The sequence below is a fragment of the Oryx dammah genome, unplaced genomic scaffold, assembly GCF_014754425.2.
Source record: "Oryx dammah isolate SB20612 unplaced genomic scaffold, SCBI_Odam_1.1 HiC_scaffold_12, whole genome shotgun sequence".
NCBI classification, from domain to species: domain Eukaryota; kingdom Metazoa; phylum Chordata; class Mammalia; order Artiodactyla; family Bovidae; genus Oryx; species Oryx dammah.
Window position 1 is genome coordinate 41,543,542 of NW_024070196.1, and position 21,294 is coordinate 41,564,835.

General features: G+C 37.8%; 1 protein-coding gene across 1 annotated transcript in view; it reads right to left on the reverse strand.

Annotated features, from left to right (window-relative positions):
• GLRB (glycine receptor beta) overlaps positions 1-21,294 on the reverse strand; it is a 99,283-nt gene that overhangs the window by 10,765 nt on the left and 67,224 nt on the right. The window contains exons 7-8 of the mRNA XM_040251477.1: positions 14,132-14,284; positions 2,944-3,236 (exon numbers count right to left, since the gene is read on the reverse strand). Coding sequence (XP_040107411.1) covers positions 2,944-3,236; positions 14,132-14,284 — 446 coding nt within the window. The remainder of the gene's footprint in view (positions 1-2,943; positions 3,237-14,131; positions 14,285-21,294) is intronic.

Genomic DNA, 21,294 nt, shown 5'->3' on the forward strand with positions numbered 1-21,294 from the left:
AAAAAAGAAAAACCAAATGGAAATTTTATAACTGAAAAACATGTTAAACCAAAATATGAATATCAGTGGATAGGCTCAACAGGAAGATGAAGGGTGGGGAAAAGAATCCATAAACTAAAGATATAAAGGAGAAATTATTGGGTCTGAACAAAAGGCAAAGAACTGCCTAGGATGATGAGCAGAGCATTGGTGACATATGGGCCCATAACAGAGCATCTAATATTTCTGGCATCACAGTCCTGGAAGGACCAGGTAAAGGTACTCAAAGAAATAGTCACTCAAAAATGTTCCCATTTGGCAAGAAGCCTAAGCTTGCATCTTTTTATTTTAAACTTTTTTATTTTATATAGGGACCTGGAAAATCCCATGGACGGAGGAGCCTGCAGTCCATGAGGTCGCTAAGAGTCGGACACGACTGAGCGACTTCACTTTCACTTTTCACTTTCCTGCATTGGAGAAGGAAATGGCAACCCACTCCAGTGTTCTTGCCTGGAGAATCCCAGGGACGGGGTAGCCTAGTGGGCTGCCGTCTATGGGGTTGCACAGAGTCGGACACGACTGAAGCGACTTAGCAGCAGCAGCAGCAGCATAGCCAATTAACGATTTAATAGTTTCAGGTGAACAGCGAAGGGACCCAGCTATACATATGCATGTACCCATTGTCCCTCAAACTTCCCTCCCATCCAGGCTGCCACATAACATTAAACAGAGTTCCATGTGCTATACAGTAAAGCCTGCATTTTTAACAAGCTGAACAAACCCCAAACAGGATGAACCCTAAGAAAACTGCATCAAAATAAATAATTAAACTTCTCAACAGTAAAGACAAAAAAAAATCTTAAAAGCATACAGAGAAAAATGACTTTACCTAAAGAAGAAAAACAATGTGAATGAAACAGAGTTCTCACAAGTCACGGAGGCCAGAAGGAAGGAACACAATATTTTTTAGGTGCTGAAATAAAAGAATCATCAACCAGGAATCCTATTCCCAGTGGAAGCATCCTTTGGGAATGAAGGGAAACCAAGACATTCCCAGATGAAAGAAAACTAGAAGGACCTGTCACCAGAAGAGCTATCTAAAATAATGGATAAAGGAAATTCTCTAAAAGGAAATAAAATAATAAAAGAACCTTACAAAATTACAGTAAAAGAAAGATCAAAAAAATGAAAAGTATCCACAAATACAAAAAAACTTTCCTTCTCCCTTTGAGTTTTCCAAATTATTTTTGATGGTGCAGCAAAAATTATAACACTTTCTAATTAGGTTCTAAGGAATATTTTCAATAATTGTGTCACATAGGAAAATAAAAGGTGTTAAGAGAGGTAACATCACACAAATTTGTAACATAATGACATTAAGAGACTGTGAAAAAGTCATGTATATATATATAATATAACACCTAGAACAATGATCAAGCAAGGTAGTGATAAACTTACAAACAATACAGGAAACTCAAAATGTCATGCCAGAAAAAGTCATGTATATATATATAATATAACACCTAGAACAATGATCAAGCAAGGTAGTGATAAACTTACAAACAATACAGGAAACTCAAAATGTCATGCCAGAAACTGTTCAAGCAATCCACACAAACGGGAAAAAAAGAAAAAATTTAAAAATATAGAATACACAGGAAATAAAATATAAAATCAACTGAAGCCCTAACATATCAATAAATTCATTAAATTTAAATGATCTAATGAATTTAAATGATCTAAACATAAAAATTAAAACACGATCACGGCAGAGAAGATTAAAAGCCATCAGCCAACCATATGTCGCCCACAAGAAACTCACTTCACATAGAATGATATAGACATGATGCATGGAAAAGGATGGAAAGAGATATGGTAAAGACATGATTTCATTAAGGCCATGATAACTCCACATTAATGGATATTTTATACTTATTCTTTATGAAGAGGAATAGGGTATAAAGAGCCCTAGGGCCTGAGGAACCTCCCTACAAGGTAGCAATGAAGAATTTGCAATCAGACTTGACTGAAGGCTCAGAAAATGAGTTGATGACTTAACAGAAAAACAAAAAAAAGAGCTGCAGGCAGAACCACCTGAGAACAGTTTACTGGCCTCTGTATCTAAAAGTGTGTCTAATACTCTAGGGTTCATTGGTGGTGGTGGTGGTGGTGAGCAAATGGACATGGTGAGGGGCCAGGGTAGGCAGGCAGCTGCAGAATGGTCTGGACCTGTTAGTCTCTTGGGGAACATCCCATGCTAAGTTCCATGGAATTGGTCCCCTGGATAAGGGTCTTCTCGACTTGAGGATATCAAGTAGGCATAATGGCATAAGTGGACAGGTGTCCTTAACCCATGACATTGCCTGTGGCTCAAGGACTTATCATTTCCTGAATCTGGAGGCATTGTTCACTATTCTTAGCCTGATCACCAAGCAACAAGGCAAGGTTATGGTTTTTCAGTTCTTCTCCAGCTACTCACCCTGCACTGGACATATACTAAACCATGGGCATAGTTTCCCTATGGGCCAGGCATCCAATAAAGAAGTAGCCTGCCTGAAGTGCTTTGTGAAGCCCTCCAACTTGATGTGGAAGAGGTGGGAGATCGAATCAAGAACATGGGCTCCCTATGCCTTCAGCGCTCCCCCCACAGCCCCCTGGCTGTTCATGAAGGATTGGCACATGAGAAACAGTAGGAAGGTCTGGAGCTTGGGGTCTGGAGATTGGGCAAGACCTCCACATTTGAATGTGAACATCATACTGAAGGAATTTAAGCATCCTTGAATTCCACGGAAGTCATCTAGCAATTTGATGGTTGATTCACTAAGTGTTCTGTTCTTTTCCAAAAAAGTAGATTGAGCTTAAGCCCTTCTCATCTGTGAGCAAGAAATGAGTGTGATTCAATTCTACCAAACTTTTACACCCACAGAACGCATTTCACTGGCTGACGTCAGACGCCATCCTTACCTGCAAGGTGCTGATGTGAACAGGTGTGCCTGCGCCATTCACAGTGCTCTTTTTAGCCACGTTTCCCCCCTTCCCATCTGCTTGCTCAGCCTTGGCAATTCTGGCTTTTTCTGCTTCAACTCGCTTGGGGTTATTGAGCATCACCTGGACAACTGCATACTCCACCAGGGATGCAAAGCCGAAGAGGAGACATGCAATGAGCCACACATCCAGCGCCTTCACGTAGGATACCTTGGGAAGTTCTGCAGCCAGGGTTGTGCACTCAGAGGCCAAGCTCAGTACCGAGAAGATTCCTGCAGGACAGAGACCAGAATTCAAGATGCTTCTTGTTGCTGCTGCTGCTGCTAAGTCGCTTCAGTCATGTCCGACTCTGTGCGACCCCATATATGGCAGCCCACCAGGCACCTCTGTCCCTGGGATTCGCCAGGCATGAATACTGGAGTGGGTTGCCATTTCCTTCTCCAATGCATGCATGTATGCTAAGTTGCTTCAGTCGTGTCTGACTCTGTGCGACTCCATGGAAAGCAGCCCACCAGGCTCCCCTCTCCACGAGATTCTCCAGATGAGAATACTGGAGTGGGTTGCCATTTCCTTCTCCAAGATGCTTCTTACTCCCATGAAATGTTCTACAATCACTGCTCTTTGATGAAATCTGTCTCCAGTAACTGGAGAAGGAAATGGCAACCCACTCTGGTATTCTTGCCTGAGAAATCCCATGGATGGAGAAGCCTGGTGGGCTACAATCCATTCAGGTCACAAAAGTCAGACATGACTTAGAGACTAAACCACCACGACCTCTCCAGTAACCCACTGTCACTCAAGTTCCTTTAAAGCATAAAGAGTAGAAGAAATACTATGTATATAATTTTTATGAAGGAATTACTTAATGTGAGTGAGGATGCATATAAACACCTAACATTTTTTTAAAAATAAACATAAACGTAAACTAAGGTATAAAACCCACCATTTGGATCTTATCTAGATATTAAAGATATCTAAAACTATTCCATAGTATCTATAAGGGAGCCACAGAGCTCTCTGATTAGAGAAGTTATTTCACTTCTTAGCTTTACTATAAACATTTATAGAGCTGAGTTTTGCTCCCTGAACTACTAAGTCAGAACAAGCATAGAACATATAAAGCAATTTTCTGATAAGGTTCAAAATTTTAAAAAATCTAATAGAAAAGACAAAGCAGAGAACATCCTGGATTATTTCAGGGAAAACAAATGATTCCAGTTTTTTTTAAGGGAAGAATGAAATCGTCCTATATGTTTTATTAACTTTTGTGGGATGCTAACTATTTGGGTATCAATTTAAGACAAATAAGTGTAAAATCCCAAAGGAGAATAGCAATAATTCATCTCCCTCTTTCTCTCCCATCCTGCCACACTCCTAAGCTTTCCCTGGTTCTTCCTTCCTCGGTATTTTCAGAAGAGGGGCTGGGAAGCCTGACTCGTTGGGACCATCACTACCACATACTGGGCTGAAGCCTCGGGGAAAGTCAAAGAAGCTTCACTCTAAGTCAAGCAGGAGCAGGTTTTGCCTCGTCTCTGAGAGTGAATTTCAATTATGGGGCTATGTGCACCTTTTTCTTCCTAGATGTGACCACTTCTGAGAGCTAGTGAATATATTACCCTAATGATGAAAGATGTCCTTAGCTGTCTTTGCTCTTGCACTGGGAATACAGTAAGTACTATACTAGTATCAATAATCAGCAAAAACATTGAAAAATATATATTCCATCAGTTGCATCATTTCAGAGACTTCTGAAAGGTGTAGAGATTTTTTTATATTGAAGAAGAGCTAAGAGACTCTCCCAGAAAGAGAGACTTTTTGTAAAATATAACTTCTGCAGATAGAAACAATATTAAGTATATACATATATATGTATATAACAATATTACATATATACATGTATATAATAATATTACATATATACTTAGGCTTGCTAAACATCTCATTTACTATTATAGTAACTATCCTTCATCCCGATGAAAACTAATTATGTAACAGCACTATATTTTAAAAGTTAACATAGGTTTTAATGTTTTCTAACCTGGAAGTGAAAAGTAGCATAAAAATCCAAGATCTTCTCAATCACTGCCCTAACATCAGTTAATTATACTTATGGGCACTCATTTGGTAAGTCATTCTTCAAAATCATTTTTTCTTAATTTTTAATCAAATGTTATGTCAACTTAAGTAAAAAGGGGCCTTGAGATAGACTATACTCACGGTTCTGTGTTTTCATAGCATTTCATTTTCATCAATAACAGAATGTATCACATTGTAGCAAGTTTCATAGCATACCTGAACCTTTATCTTGACATATTAGCAACCTTATAAATGAAATGGAGAATCGTGCCAGATTATAGAAGGTCTTGAAAGTGCTAGTGTGGATCTCTAATTGTATTTGGTAGGGAAATGATATTATCAAAAGAATGTTTCAGTAATGCCCCTCTAGTAAGGATATAGAAATAGACTAAGAAAGAGAAAATAGGAGATGCCGAAACAAAGAATAACAAAATGAATGATAGGATTGATGTAGAAAGAGGGATTTTGGAGGAAACTTTTTTTAAAACTTGGTTACTGATTAAAGAAAGAAGGTAGTCTGAGGCAAACTTCTGGACACAACGACTGGGGAAGCATGGAATACGTAATAGGAGTAGGAGGCCATAGAAAAGATGTGACTTTGAAAGGAAAATACCTAGTTAGGTCAGATAAAGGTCTAGAAGCAAAAAACTGGTAACCACCACTCAGCACCGGGCACCTGGGAACTTGTTAAAGGACAAACTGGTCAGTCAGTCTCATTCAGGGGTGTCATGGCAAAAAGGGGAGGGGCTCAGGTAGGGACGCTCGGGTGGCAGAAACAGGGGGTCAAAGGAGCAGAGAAGAACTAGGAAGAACAGAATATTAATGGACATTTGGGAGGTATTTAAAGTCCCGGGTGTTAAGTTAATAAAAACCATGGTGGTCAGTTCCACTAAGATTTGTATCATTTTGAAGAAGCAGGAATGGCAATGGAGATGAATTGAGGGACATGGCTGTGTACCTTGTCTATAGGAAATCATTAAAATAGGAAACGTCCATTTGCTCTTTTATCCTAAAATAAGAAATTTGAGAAAATAATATTTCTCTAGACAAATAATTCAGTATTTTCTTAAGACAGCTGTCAGATGGGATTACTTCACTTCTAACTAACCCATAGTGAAAGTTTGCCTGAATTTTACTATATTATGAACCAATAAAAAGAAATGTGAAGCCCATCATTCATACAAGTGTGGATTTTTATAATTTTAATATTGTTTTCTTAATAAAATATCCCTATTTAATGGAGCACCTCTCTAATAAATGTCAGGACTTCTTGGTTTAATATTTCTAAAAATGTTTAAAATATATAGTCCTTATTTGTCATTTGTTAATTTTCTCTCCCTAGTGCAAAAACAAATCAAGTCTAGACTTCAGATCAGGGAATATGCCATAAATTTATATCAATTCTGATAAACAGATGTGGAGGTCTACATATATTAAATGTTCAGTTCAGTTCAGTTCAGTCGCTCAGTTGTGTCCGACTCTTTGCGACCCCATGAATTGCAGCACGCCAGGCCTCTCTGTCCATCACCAACTCCCGGAGTTCACTCAGACTCATGTCCATCGAGTTAGTGATGCCATGACAAATAATATAAATTGAAGCAATAATAAATTACATAAAGAATTGACCTAGACAAAAACATTTATATTCAGAGTGAAGAGAAAGTTGTTTAGCTCATCAGTATAAAGAAAATAGTTTATAGTGATAAAATCCTTACAGGACCACTATTTTATAGTGAACTCTGATTAACTGTGGGATGTCCAGAGAGTTCTCATTTGGCCAATCTCAGAGGAAACATCTGTAGAATGATTCTTTAATAGCACGTATGCTAGGAATGCACTTAATTAAAGAGGAATACCCAAAACTAGAAGACCAAAAAAGGAAAAGAAGAAAAAAAGGGAAAAAAAAGTGTGAAGAATGGAAAGGAAAAGAAAGGGGGTTCTATTCACAACAAACAGAACCAACAGAGCGAGTTTAGGAGAAATTGTGCATAGCAGCTACTATCTAAACCTAAAATCTTTTTATCCCAAACTGAAATGAATTACAATACTTTCTAAATTCCTATATATGTAGTTGTTATTAATAACATGAAAATTCATTTAGAAATACTGCTAAATTTTTATATCAGCATGTTATCATTTCACATCACTCTAACCAAAGAACAGCTAAAAACAAAACTACAGTTGCTACCATGTGCAAATCCAAAAATACTTTTGAAATTTTTGAAGGAGATTCTTACAATCAAAAAGATCCTGAACCATGCTCCAGATGATAAGAAAAGACTATAAGAATCAAGAAAGGTACTATACGTGGCCTGCTAGAGATCTGAACTGTGATCGGAGTTACTCATCTTTTTACATTTATGATTGAAAATTATTTGTTTTTAAAAATCGTTTTTTAGCAGCAACAAAAGCATTTTATGTACCAGGGAAAAAAATGTTAAAGCTTAGTTAGAGTAAGAAGTATAAGACACTCCTGCCACAATCACTTTTATAGTTAAAGAAATAGCTGAAGACAAAGCCTACCTAAAATTCACAGAAGCTTTGATTTTTGTTAACAGTGAAGAATGTAAATCAAAAAAAGATAGGAAGAAAAATAAAACTAGAATACAAAACTGATCCTTTTTTTAAAAAGCAAAATGAATCTAGGATAAATAATACATGTTTTTCTCCTAAATTTTTAAAAATAATATGAGCCATCCTAGGAAAAGATTGGAAAATTAATATTGTAATGTTTTAAAACAATGTAGGGAAAAAACAGAGAAAGGAAATATACACTGGGTCAAAATAGCCATATTGACAGAATATCTTGAAATTTAATCTAAGTCAGTAACATGATTTCATTTTTCTTTTTGGGTAAAATTATTAATATGTGTGAGTCTAATATCAGAGCTTCAAAATACCTGAAGCATAATTCCATAATTAGAGTTGGAGATTTTAACAATACCCTCATCAATAACTATGACCTAGACAAAAGACAGGAAAGATTTTAAAAGTACTATCAACTAACTTGACTCCATTCTTATTTATGAATACTACATCAACAATGACAAACAAGCATTGCAAGTGTACATGGGATGATGCTAGGAAACACATGCTAGGCTGGGCCATTAAAAAGGCTCAATAAACATAAAAGTATTGAAATCATAAAGTTTGTTCCCTGATAAAGCAAATCGTATTCAAGTACTTATGAAAATCCTAAATATTTGGAAACCAAACTACACATATCTAAAAAGTCCATGGGCCCAATAAGAAATCATAATGTAAATAAGAAAAAAATTTAATGAAAGAAGGTAAAAATATATCAACATTTGTGCACTTCAGCTAAAGGAGGGCTTACAAAGGAAATTTGTAACTTTAAGTGCTCAAATTAAAAAAGAAAAAAAGACCTAAAATGAGCTGAGTTTCTACTTTAAGCATCAAAAAAAAAGATCAAATAAAATCTATTAGAATCTAAAAGACAGTAGGTATATGTTTCTGTATGGCTGATTCCCTTTGCTGTACAGCAGACATTAACACAACATTATGAATCAACTATGCTCTAATAAAAATGATTACTCCTAACAAATTAATTAAAAAAAAATTAAAAATCTAAACTAAGTGAAAAGAAGGAATAAAAAGCTAAAATCAATGAAAAAGAAAAATAAATAGAAAAAAATGAGTGAAATCAAAGCTATGTTTTGAAAATACCAAGAAAATGGTATAAGCCTTTAGCTAGAGCAGTAAAAAAAAAAAAAAAATCACCAGTTAACAACATCAGGAATATATAGGAATGAACACATTGCTACAGCTAGACATTAAAAGGAAAAATCAGTATTATGAACATGTTTGTGCTAATAATTTTTTCCAACTCATCTATCATCTAGGAATCAATTGGTAAAATTCATCAAATAAAGGGAAAAAACATAAACATTTAAACATACACAGAGAAAGCATCTGGCAAAATTCAACAGTCATGATCAGTTCAGTTCAGTTCAGTCTCTCAGTCGTGTCTGACTCTTTGCAAGTCAGAATAGAGAGCTGATATTATATGCAACAGTGAATGCTTCAACTATTGCTACCCAGGGTCGGGAATAAACATCTCTCACAATTCTATTCAACATTGTACTAGAGGCACCACAAAAAGACACAAAAGTTAAGTGTTTGGGGAGTATGTGACAGAGGAGTATATAAAACAAGCAAAATGGTATCATTACATTGATAAACACTATTTTAGAAAAGTAAAACATACTTTCCCCATAAAATGCAGAAATCTCATTTTTAGGTGTTTATCCAAAAGTAATGAAAACATATGCCCACACAGAGGCTTATACACAATTATTCGTAGCATCATTTGTAATACTCCAAAACTGGAAACAACCCAAATCTCCAACAACTGTTTAATAGGAAAGTCTACTATTGAAGTGGAGCAGGACCCTATGGTCTTTGTCCCTCATGTCTTCTGTCTGCCTTCTGTCTGTGGAAAAACTGAAGCCAAGGAATAAGTTTAATCAGAGAAGTGAGAAAATGAAGAAACAAAAGAAAACAAGGGACATCAAATAATAATAGTTTAGTCATTGCTGCTGCTGCTGCTGCTAAGTCGCTTCAGTCGTGTCCGACTCTGTGCGACCCCATAGACGGCAGCCCACTAGGCTCCTCTGCCCCTGGGATTCTCCAGGCAAGAACACTGGAGCGGGTTGCCATTTCCTTTTTTAATGCATGAAAGTGAAAAGTGAAAAGGAAGTCGCTCAGTCATGCCCGACTCTTAGTGACCCCATGGACTGGAGCCTACCAGGCTCCTCCGTCCATGGGATTTTCCAGGCAAGAGTACTGGAGTGGGGTGTCATTGCCTTCTCCAGTTAAGCATAGTCAAAAAACTTTGGCTTCCCTAGTGGCTTAGTGGTAAAGAATCCTCCTGCAACACAAGAGACTCAGGAGATGCAGGTTCTATCCCTGAGTTGGGGAGATCCGCTGGAGGAGGAAATGGCAACCTGTTCCAGTACTCTTGCTGGGAAAATCCCATAAACAGAGGAGCCTGGTGGGCTACAGTCCATGTGGTCACAAAGAGTCAGACACGACTAAGCATGTGTGCATGCATGCACAAGAACCTTTAGTTCCTGCTCAAAAGCTAGAGATAATATTCTGAGTCATATCTTGTGAGCCGTTATGTAGGTGTGGAAACACCACCAGGTGGAGAAGTTAACTACACGATTACCAGACTGTAGCCATGACATGTGCACTTAGCTTAGCCGTGTCTGACTCTTTGTGACACAACTCCATGGACCGCAGCCCGCCAGCTCCTCTATCCATAGGATTTTCCAGGCAAGAATACTGGAGTGGGTAGCCATTTCCTTCTCCAGGGGATATTCCTGACCCAGGGATCGAACCGAGGTCTCCTGCATTGCAGGTGGATTCTTTACCGTCTGAGTCACCAGGCATGTCCAGCTATGACATACACTGCCAACATATTGACTGATCCCCATTTAAATTTATGATCATTGACCTCAAGAGGTCCAGGATCCTACCAGGTAGTCAGGGTGTATTTCCTCTGTTCCTTTACTACTTTCTCTCTCCCTTCAAACCCACAACACTCTCTCCCACCACACCTGTAACTCATGGTTTTTCTTACTACTTTATTAAGAAATCAAACTCAATGACAAGCCCCACGACCACATTTGTCCACATTCTCTGTCTGTGCCCACTTGCTCTGCCTTCTCTCCTGACCCTACAGACTAGGGTCAGTCATCTCAATGCACAGGGCAAATGTAACTCACCACCTATTTCTATAAATCAAGGTTTACTGGGATGCATCCTCCTCTCTTCAGCTATGTATTGTCTAAGGCTGCTTTAGCACTATGACAGAAGATTTGGGGGGTCTCAACAGAAACCTAAAATGTTTACTCTCCAGTCTGTTACAGAAGGAGTTTGCTGACCCTAGGGAAAAACTGACTTTGATCTAGCAAAGGCCAGTCTCTCCCTTCCCTACCACTCATCTTCCCTCACTACTGCTGCACTTCTTCCATTGCTAATTTTTTCCTTTCCTATTGATTATTTTCCACCAAAAATAACCATGCACTGATAGTCTGCCTTAAAAAAAAACACAAAACCCTTCTTGACTCCCATTCCCACCCCTACCATTTACCCATCGTCTTTTACTTTTGGCACCTAACATTGTCCAATGAGTTGTTCACACTGCCCATCTCCAGGTGCCCCTGCTATGCTCTCCTGAAATCACTTCCACCAGGCTTTCTCATTCTCCTCATTCCATGGACACTCTTTGTCCTGCACGCCAGCGACTCCCCAGGCTGCTAAAGCCAAGGGCAATCTTTAGCCCTGGCCTTGACCTGCAGGCACTGACTGGTCACTCTCCTTCCCTGAAAACACATAATTATCCACTTGGCAGGATTCTAGGAAACCACATCACACGGGTTGTCCCCCATCTTCTCAATCTCAAGGATTTAGCCCTGAGACTCCGATACCTCCATTCCACTCACCCCTCTAAATACCATCTAAATCCTGAGAAATCTCAGATTCATATCTCCAATTTTGTTTCCTTCAAGACACCCTAGACTTGTACAGCCTACTGCCCACCTGCTATCTCCACCTAACAGATATCTCAAACTCAGTGCATCCGAAACCTCCCCACATTCTCAAAACTACTCTACCTGAAGCTTTACTCACCTCTGTTAATGGCAATTTCATCTCTTAAGTTTATTCTACTTTCTTAAATCCCACATGGAACACATCTACAAATCTCTCTCTACCGCATCCATCATCTAATATTCATAAGTACCTCCACTAACACTCTGGCTCACATCAGTGATTATTTCAGGCTTCCTACCTGCTTTCCTTGCTTCTATTTTTGCCGCTTGCTGCCTTTCAGCCTATTCTAAACAAAGGAGTAAAGAGAAACAGTTACAGTTTCAATCAGATCATACTCAAAAGCCCTCAGGGCCTTCACATTTCACTTTGAATAAAAGCCAAAGTCACCAGAATTCCTTAAGAAGTGTTCCATAGCCCATCTCTCACCACTGTTAATTTTCTGACCTCATCTACTGATTTCCCCTTCTCTCACTGGACTCCTTAGTGTCCTGGGCAGGCTTCTGCCTCAAGGATACTGCCCTGATCGCTGACCAGTCACACTCCCTTCCTAGAAATCCACAGTGGTCCACCCAATCCCCTCCTTCCTGCTCTTCAGGAGCACTTTCTCACTGAGGCAATTCTGCACAAGCAGACTGCTGCCTTCAACTTTTCATCCTGTGTCTCCATCTTACATATTATACATTATACTTATTTGGTGTCTGTTTCTTCCCAAGAGAGCGTAAATTCACTGAGGCTGAGTTGTGCTTTTTAAAAATCTATTTTATAAACTATTTATTCACTACTTACTCTTTAACCACATCCCCTTCATTTCGCATAGTACCTAGCCCATAGTCAGTACTCCATAGGTATCTTCTGAATAAACTAGAATGTGTCTAAGTGCTTTGTAAAGTAATATGTAAATGAGGCACATTATGAACTCATGAACGGGCTTAACACTCACTTTTTTCCCCAAATTCCAAAAGTCCCTGCAGTACTTTTCCATCCCTGTTGATGTCCAAGAGTGTGTTCATAGAGGCTGGATCTGATGGCTAGTTGTTACAACTGGTATGCACAGAGCTGGAATTCAGACCTGGTTTGATTCTAGAGATTGATATTTAACCATTAACTTCTTTCCGAATAGTGGGTCTGCTGGATGCTAAGTGATAGCTCAAGAATTTTATAATCAGAAGTCCTATAAGAGATGAGGGTTTACAGAGAGTTTCCTCCAAAAACAAGTCAGAGATTGGGATGTCTCCACAGCATCCTTGGAAGGCTGATATTTCCATTTATATCACTGCATGAGAGTAAGATAACTCTTAGCAATTAAAGGGAAGAGCATGATATTTTTGACAAGCACAAGACTTTAAATCAAGTTTTGAGGTGTTTTAGTCCCAGTACAATATCTACAAAGTTAATTCTACTTTCCTACAGGATTAATCTATCAATTGTATTGTCTTCATTAGAGATACACAATTCTTAGGATGAAATTTCTCACTTTTTTTTTGCTTATTAAGATATAGATCTGGTCTCTGTGGATTTTATTAGAGAAAAATCACCAAATTTCTTATCTGGATAAAATTGTCATTTTCATTGGCTCTTTCCTGATTTCTTACTCTTTAATATCTGTATTTCTTTTAATTCCTTCAGTAAGTCAGGAGGGAGGCTTTCACAAGGCCTTTTTGATGATAGGAAAAATTAAAACACTGAAACTAATCAGGTTGCTGAGAGGTCAAATATTTCACAGACTTACCTATATAAGTTCCATGTGACGTTTAGAAAACACACACACATACACATGAGTGACAAATTTTAAAACTTTCCAAGCAATCAAAATGTGTTGTTACAATGTTCTTACTTTGAAGTTTATTCACTTTACCCAGAAGAAAGGCTCTCAATTATTTTCCCAACCAAAGACTATTTAAGCCTTAATACAGATATAATTTCCAACTCTGGCTAATGGTGTTTCTATGTCACAAAGCATTAAAAATAACAAACAGGCTTGATATATATCTATAGGATCGCCAGATCCTATTTTCTCTAGCTCTCCTGATGGTATGCACACAATAATTAGTGTTCAGGAAAATGATACCAAGTCATTTTTAAAATGATAAATGTTATTACACATTTCCTAATGAAAAGTATGAGATAGTATATAAAATGATTTAGAAAGATTTCTACCCAAATAGTCATTCATTTTTAAGCTTGGCACTACTGGGGATTTTAGGCTTCCATTATCCATGAAAATCGCTTATTAATAATTATTTCATGAGCATCAATTTAGGATGGATTAACTGCTTAAAATACCCCAAGGACACAAAAATAGAAAACTTGGTTTAATTATAGAATGCATAAACAGAGAGAAAATCTAGTTCAATATCAAGGATTGGAGAAAGTCTGAGGAAAAGGTTACAAACCATTCCAAGACTCATTGTTTCTAAATGATTTAGTGTGAATTCAAAATTATGCAGTCACTTCTATAAAGACACAAGCACACTTCTGACCACCCCCCCACCCCCCGAGAGAGATACTTTACCCAGGGGCACTCTGGCAGCACTGGCATCGGGGTTGATCCAGAAGGAAAGCCAGGAGAGAACCACGATGAGCAGGGTCGGGGCATAGACGCCCATCATGTAGAAGCCCACCTGCCTTCTCAGGGTGAAGATGACTTCCACACACGTGTAGTACCCTGCCAGACACAGAGGCAAACAGGAGTGAGGCTCCCGACACATCTGACTGCAAAATCACAGTGTGCACATAAGTTAGGAGTCATTTCTGCTTGAGGCAATCTCACAAAGTGAACTCCACCAAAAATGGAGTATTTTTTTCTGTAAACATACATCATTTATGTGATCTAAGAGGATGGAATTATGGGACCTGTTTCACCCAACCTTTCGCAACTCCATTGTGAGATTGAGAAGCAGACATCCATGCTGCTCTGTGATACCCAGTCTCAGCTATTAAGTCCTTGTTCCGAGATTTTTCAATGACTTAAACTTTTTATTATTCTTGGGTACTCTGGGAGGCACTGGGAACAGCAAATCGAAGCAGCGCAAGTCTACAAAGAAACACTCCTCAACTATGAATAGTCAACATAACTTTCAGCCCTGTGAACCACTTCTTATCTGGGAGGACTGGCCAACTACAGTAGCTCATATGCATATTTATACCTTAACCCTGAAGAGAGTGTTAGAGGTAAACATTAGCAAGGATAAGAAATGAATGTCCCCAGTCCATGAAGATAAAAGGTTACAGACAGCAGACATCCGACATCTCTCCCAAGCCTCCCCTGGCTCCACTCCAGGACCTTGAATGTTCCCTAATTGAGGGAAAGGATTTCACTTTCACAGACATAGACTAAAGCAGACATCACTTTACAACATCATTCTAGAGCTACCATGATATCAACTAGTCTCCCAAATTAATCACAAATTATGGGCAGCCTCATAATAACCTTTGCTGACTGGAGAAAAATAAGTGACACAAATATTCTCTCAGCATTGGCATAGAAGAGACATTTCCAGATGTCTGAGATGATTTCTTTTAATGCTTACTTTAGATAAAAATGTCATTTCCCATTCAACAAAAGGAAGGTTATGTATGAATTTCAAAAAGTTAAAATATTTTCAGCTGTGCTCAGCTTAAACTGTAAAAATTATTTTCAAATGTCAAAACAAATGAATGAACAATGAATAAATAAAATAATTATGGGGCAAAAGACAATATTACTTATCACTATGCTTTAGTTTAAAAAGTTGCATTTATCTCTTTTTGCTAGTTGGGAAGAAGACATATACTTCAGATGCTAGAATAGTTGTCATGTCATTTTTATTCATTAGTACTATCTAGATTAGTAATGGCACACAATCCACATCTTAAAAACTGTTGAATAAAAGAATGGCTATTCCACAGTCATCAAGACAGTATGGTACTGGCACAAAGACAGAAATATAGATCAATGGAACAAAACAGAAAGCCCAGAGATAAATCCACACACATATGGACACCTTATCTTCGACAAAGGAGGCAAGAATATACAATGGAGTAAAGACAATCTCTTTAACAAGTGGTGCTGGGAAAACTGGTCAACCACTTGTAAAAGAATGAAACTAGATCACTTTCTAACACCACACACAAAAATAAACTCAAAATGGATTAAAGATCTAAATGTAAGACCAGAAACTATAAAACTCCTAGAGGAGAACATAGGCAAAACACTCTCCGACATAAATCACAGCAGGATCCTCTATGATCCACCTCCCAGAATACTGGAAATAAAAGCAAAAATAAACAAATGGGATCTAATTAAAATTAAAAGCTTCTACACAACAAAGGAAACTATAAGCAAGGTGAAAAGACAGCCTTCTGAATGGGAGAAAATAATAGCAAATGAAGCAACTGACAAACAACTAATCTCAAAAATATACAAGCAACTCCTCCAGCTCAATTCCAGAAAAATAAACGACCCAATCAAAAAATGGGCCAAAGAACTAAATAGACATTTCTCCAAAGAAGACATACAGATGGCTAACAAACACATGAAAAGATGCTCAACATCACTCATTATCAGAGAAGTGCAAATCAAGACCACAATGAGGTATCATTTCACACCAGTCAGAATGGCTGCAATCCAAAAGTCTACAAGCAATAAATGCTGGAGAGGGTGTGGAGAAAAGGGAATCCTCTTACACTGTTGGTGGGAATTCAAACTAGCACAGTCACTATGGAGAACAGTGTGGAGATTCCTTAAAAAAATGCCAATAGAACTGCCATATGACCCAGCAATCCCACCGCTGAGCATACACACCGAGGAAACCAGAAGAAAGAGACACATGTACCCTAATGTTCATCGCAGCATTGTTTATAATAGCCAGGACATGGAAACAACCTAGATGTCCATCAGCAGATGAATGAATAAGAAAGCTGTGGTACATATACACAATGGAGTGTTACTCAGCCATTAAAAAGAATACATTTGAATCAGTTCTAATGAGATGGATGAAACTGGAGCCGATTATATAGAGTAAGCCAGAAACAAAAACACCAATACAGTATACTAACACATATATATGGAATTTAGAAAGATGGTAATGATAACCCTGTATGCAAGACAGCAAAAGAGACACAGATGTATAGATCAGATTTTGGACTCTGAGCGAGAGGGAGAGGGTGGGATGATTTGGGAGAATGGCATTGAACCATGTATAATATCATATAAGAAACGAATCACCAGTCTATGTTCGATACAGGATACAGGATGCTTGGGGCTGGTGCATGAGGATGATCCAGAGAGATGATATGGGGTGGGAGGTGGGAGGGGGGTTCAGGATTGGGAACTCATGTACACCTGTGGCAGATTCATGTCAATGTATGGCAAAACCAATACAGTATTGTAAAGTAAAATAAAGTAAAAATAAAAATTAAAAAAAGAATGGCTATTCTTATCCTTTTATCAAATAGATTAGAAATCTATCCTTTTCCTAATGTGAATTATAATGATCTATACCTCAGAGAGATTAGAAAGATATTAGGGCTAATACATAACAAATATAAAGAGCTGATTTGAACTAAAGTAAATTCTAATTATGCCAAATGTTTCCATATTATATCAAAAAAAGCAATGCACAGTGTTTGTCTTTTTTAAATTTTAATTCACTGAAAGTGAAAGTGTTGGCTGCTCAGTGTGTTCGATTCTTTGCAACCCCATGGACTGTAGCCTGCCAAGCTCCTCTGTCCAGGCAATCATCCAGGCAAAAATGCTGGAGTGGGTTGCCATTCTTTTTAATTTCATTAAAACTAAGCAATTTGTGAAAATCGTGCACAGGTTCTAAAAAAACATGAAAGGCAAACTGATGGAAACTTCCTCTCCTTTTTCAATGCCCATCTCTTATTTCAACTTCTTTCCTGGACAAATAAGAACAAAAGCTTCCAACTAACAATCATGTTCAAAACTTCCAAAAAGTCATCTTTTACAAGTCTGTTTGCTGTGATCAAGAAGGCCCAGTGTTTCCTATGAGTGGTTCTGAAGTACCTTGCTTTGTGAGAGCATCACTTGCTCAAGGTAATTTCACATCCACCTGGTGCCTATGAAGTAGGGAAGGACACATATGTGTTTATTATGTATCTTTAGGAGCCTGGTTCCAAATAGGAAAAGGAGTACGTCAAGGCTGTATATTGTCACCCTGCTTATTTAACTTCTATGCAGAGTACATCATGAGAAACGCTGGGCTGGAAGAAGCACAGGCTGGAATCAAGATTGCCGGGAGGAATATCAATAACCTCAGCTATGCAGAGGACACCACCCTTATGGCAGAAAGTGAAGAGGAACTAAAAAGCCTCTTAAGGAAAGTGAAAGAGGAGAGCTAAACAGTTGCACATTCAGAAAACGAAGATCACGGCATCTGGTTCCATCACTTCATGGGAAATAGATGGGGAAACAGTGGAAACAGTGTCAGACTTTATTTTAGGGGGCTCCAAAATCACTGCAGATGGTGACTGCAGCCATGAAATTAAAAGACGCTTATTCCTTGGAAGAAAAGTTATGACCAACCTAGATAGCATATTGAAAAGCAGAGACATTACTTTGCCAACAAAGGTCCGTCTAGTCAAGGCTATGGTTTTTCCTGTGGTCATGTATGAATGTGAGAATTGGACTGCGAAGAAAGCTGAGCGCCAAAGAATTGATGCTTTTGAACTGTGGTGTTGGAGAACTCTTGAGAGTCCCTTGGACTGCAAGGAGATCCAACCAGTCCATTCTGAAGGAGATCAGCCCTGGGTGTTCTTTGGATTGAATGATGCTAAAGCTGAAACTCTAGTACTTTGGCCACCTCATGCGAAGAGTTGACTCATTGGAAAAGACTCTGATGCTGGGAGGCATTGGAGGCAGGAGGAAAAGGGGACGACAGAGGATGAGATGGCTGGATGGCATCACCGACTCGATGGACGTAAGTTTGAGTGAACTCCGGGAGATGGTGATGGACAGGGAAGTCTGGTGTGTTGCGATTCATGGGGTCCCAAAGAGTCCGACACGACTGAGCGACTGAACTGAACTGAACTGAACTGAGGAGCCTAGGTTGTCACAAATATCATAATAATTTTCTATAAGGTTGCTTACTTTCAAATGCATTTTTTTTCTATTTTCTTTTTTTTTTTAATTTTGCTTTACAATTCTGTATTGGTTTTGCCATACATTGACATGAATCCACCACGGGTGTACATGCGTCCCCAAACATGAGCCCCCCTCCCACCCCCCTCCCCACAACATCTCTCTGGGTCATCCCCGTGTACCATCCCTAAGCATGCCATATCCTGCATCGGACATAGACTGGCGATTCGATTCTTACATGATATTATACATGTTTCACTGCCATTCTCCCAAATCATCTCACCCTCTCCCTCTCCCTCTGAGTCCAAAAGTCCGCTATACACATCTGTGTCTTTTTTGCTGTCCTGCATACAGGGTCAGTATCTATCCCCTCACATTTAGATGACAGCCTAGAAACTTAAGTCCTTCATCTCAAGGCAACCCCCTGGGGAACTTCCCAGGACTTGGATGCATTTGGCAGAGAAATACATGCTTGTATATAACAGTGATTTGCTCCATAAGCTTTTATCAGAAACATTTCTTGATCTTTTTTGATGTTTTCGCAGTACTGTTAAATTTATTAGAGGCAGGTGGGCAACTAATTGATATAAATGTTCGTTGGTGAATTCAGTTTACTATTTCCTATGAGGCTTTATTTGATTATTTTTCACTCGGGCTTCCAATGTAAGTATAGAAATTGAAGTTGGAATTATACTTGCATACTTGTATTTTTCTCCACCTGTGTACTTTCTATAATTACAAAAACAATAATTTTTAATAAAGTTAAAGCCCAATCATGATTTTTCGATAATTTTATACAAATTAAAGAAAATATTGGCCATCCTTTTTGTACATGCTGCCCTCTGTCTTATCCACTATTCTACACTGTTAAGCATTCCATATATTTTGAATGTTCTATTTTTCTACATACATTTCTAAGTATTATCCAAACACTAAACTGTTTCTTATATACATACAATGATTCATATAAATGTTGATAAAGCATATTTACTGAAATATAGTTTCAGTTATTACTCTCTTAGCCATGAGTTTTTGTTATTTTCTGTAAATAGTGAGATATAATTGACTCATTTATGATAAACCAAAAAATACCATACACAAAAATCTAGGAAAGATTTACTAATCATAAATCTTGAGTATTTCCCCAAATACTCTCCACCACAGCACACCCTAGTTCCTTCTTCGAACTAAAGGGGATTATATTTCACTTATTTGCTTGCCATTGGATCTATAAAAGAGCAAGGATCTATCCTTTATTTTCTGCTGAATCCCCAAATGAAAACTTTTAAATGCAGAGCTTGAAGGTGAAAAAATGAATAACACCAGAGTTTTCAATGCTTTTACATAATTTTATACTACATAAAATTAGATATAAAATTACTAATTTTATTTTCATCTCTAGATGAAGTTTAAAACTTCAATAAAATATATTTCAAGCTTCTCAAAACAATTTAGAGATTATTCATTTTAAAATGTGAAGCATATAATCTGGATGTGGGTAACTACTTTCCAAGTAAAATAACACTCACTGAACTCATAACATTCCTGTGAGAATTAAATTATGGAATTCCCACAAAGCACTTAAAACAATGCCTTATAGCAAGAACTCAAAAAGCCATCTACTAAATGTGTTTCTATACAACAACCCTCCCAAAAATACCTCTCTCGGCTTTCAAGTTCATTTTTTCATTTGATTTGTAAAATTCCCTAAAAACTGTAGTCAGGCTCTATAATTTGAGTGAGGACGAGAGAGAGGAGAAAGAACACTGTGCCCAGGTCACAGCTGACAATGATTTGTCCTTGACATTTAGTAAGTCATTCGCCGTGTGTTTTAGTTATTTTATGTGTTCAATACAGGAGCTGGCTCAGAATGAGCAAAAAGATCATGTCCATATCCGACAATCACTGAAATCTATGATTCCTTCACTGAGTACACTGATGGTCAAATTTTTAAGACTTTTTTCCTCTAAGAAAAAAAAATGGGCAATTCTTTCAGTAGTGTATTTGCTTATTTTGCTTCTTGTCCTAAAATACTATAAACTCTACAAGAGAAGGGACTCTTGATATATAAATGTTATATAATCTGTTAGTTTATTTGAAGGTCAGTGATAACGGATGCTTAAACTAACTTTATTTTCGAGCTGGCCTGTGTCATGTTTATTACAATGATGCAAATATGCGACTGTTCACGCTTCTATTCTAGTGTCAGATAGGAATGTTTTAAGTCATATCTTGTCCTTCCTTAATGATGTCACAATAGCAGAATTTTAGTGGAAACATTTGATCTCTGTAAATTTTCCACAATCACACTATATATTTTTATTTTTGCAAAGTCAACATAAATGTTGCAAAATCTTAAACTTTAATTTCATCTATTCATAAATATCTTTGATTTACTTCCTGATATAGATTTAGAACTGTATGGTAATTTACAAGTTAGACTGATTATCAATATGAATGTAATGATCAAAATCAATCATCTTTTTACTTACATTGCTAAGGGCAATAACACTATATTTAATATCTAACGTCCTCAATAACCTATAACTACCATAGGAGACACAAAGGTTTGAATACTAATCATATTATGAAAG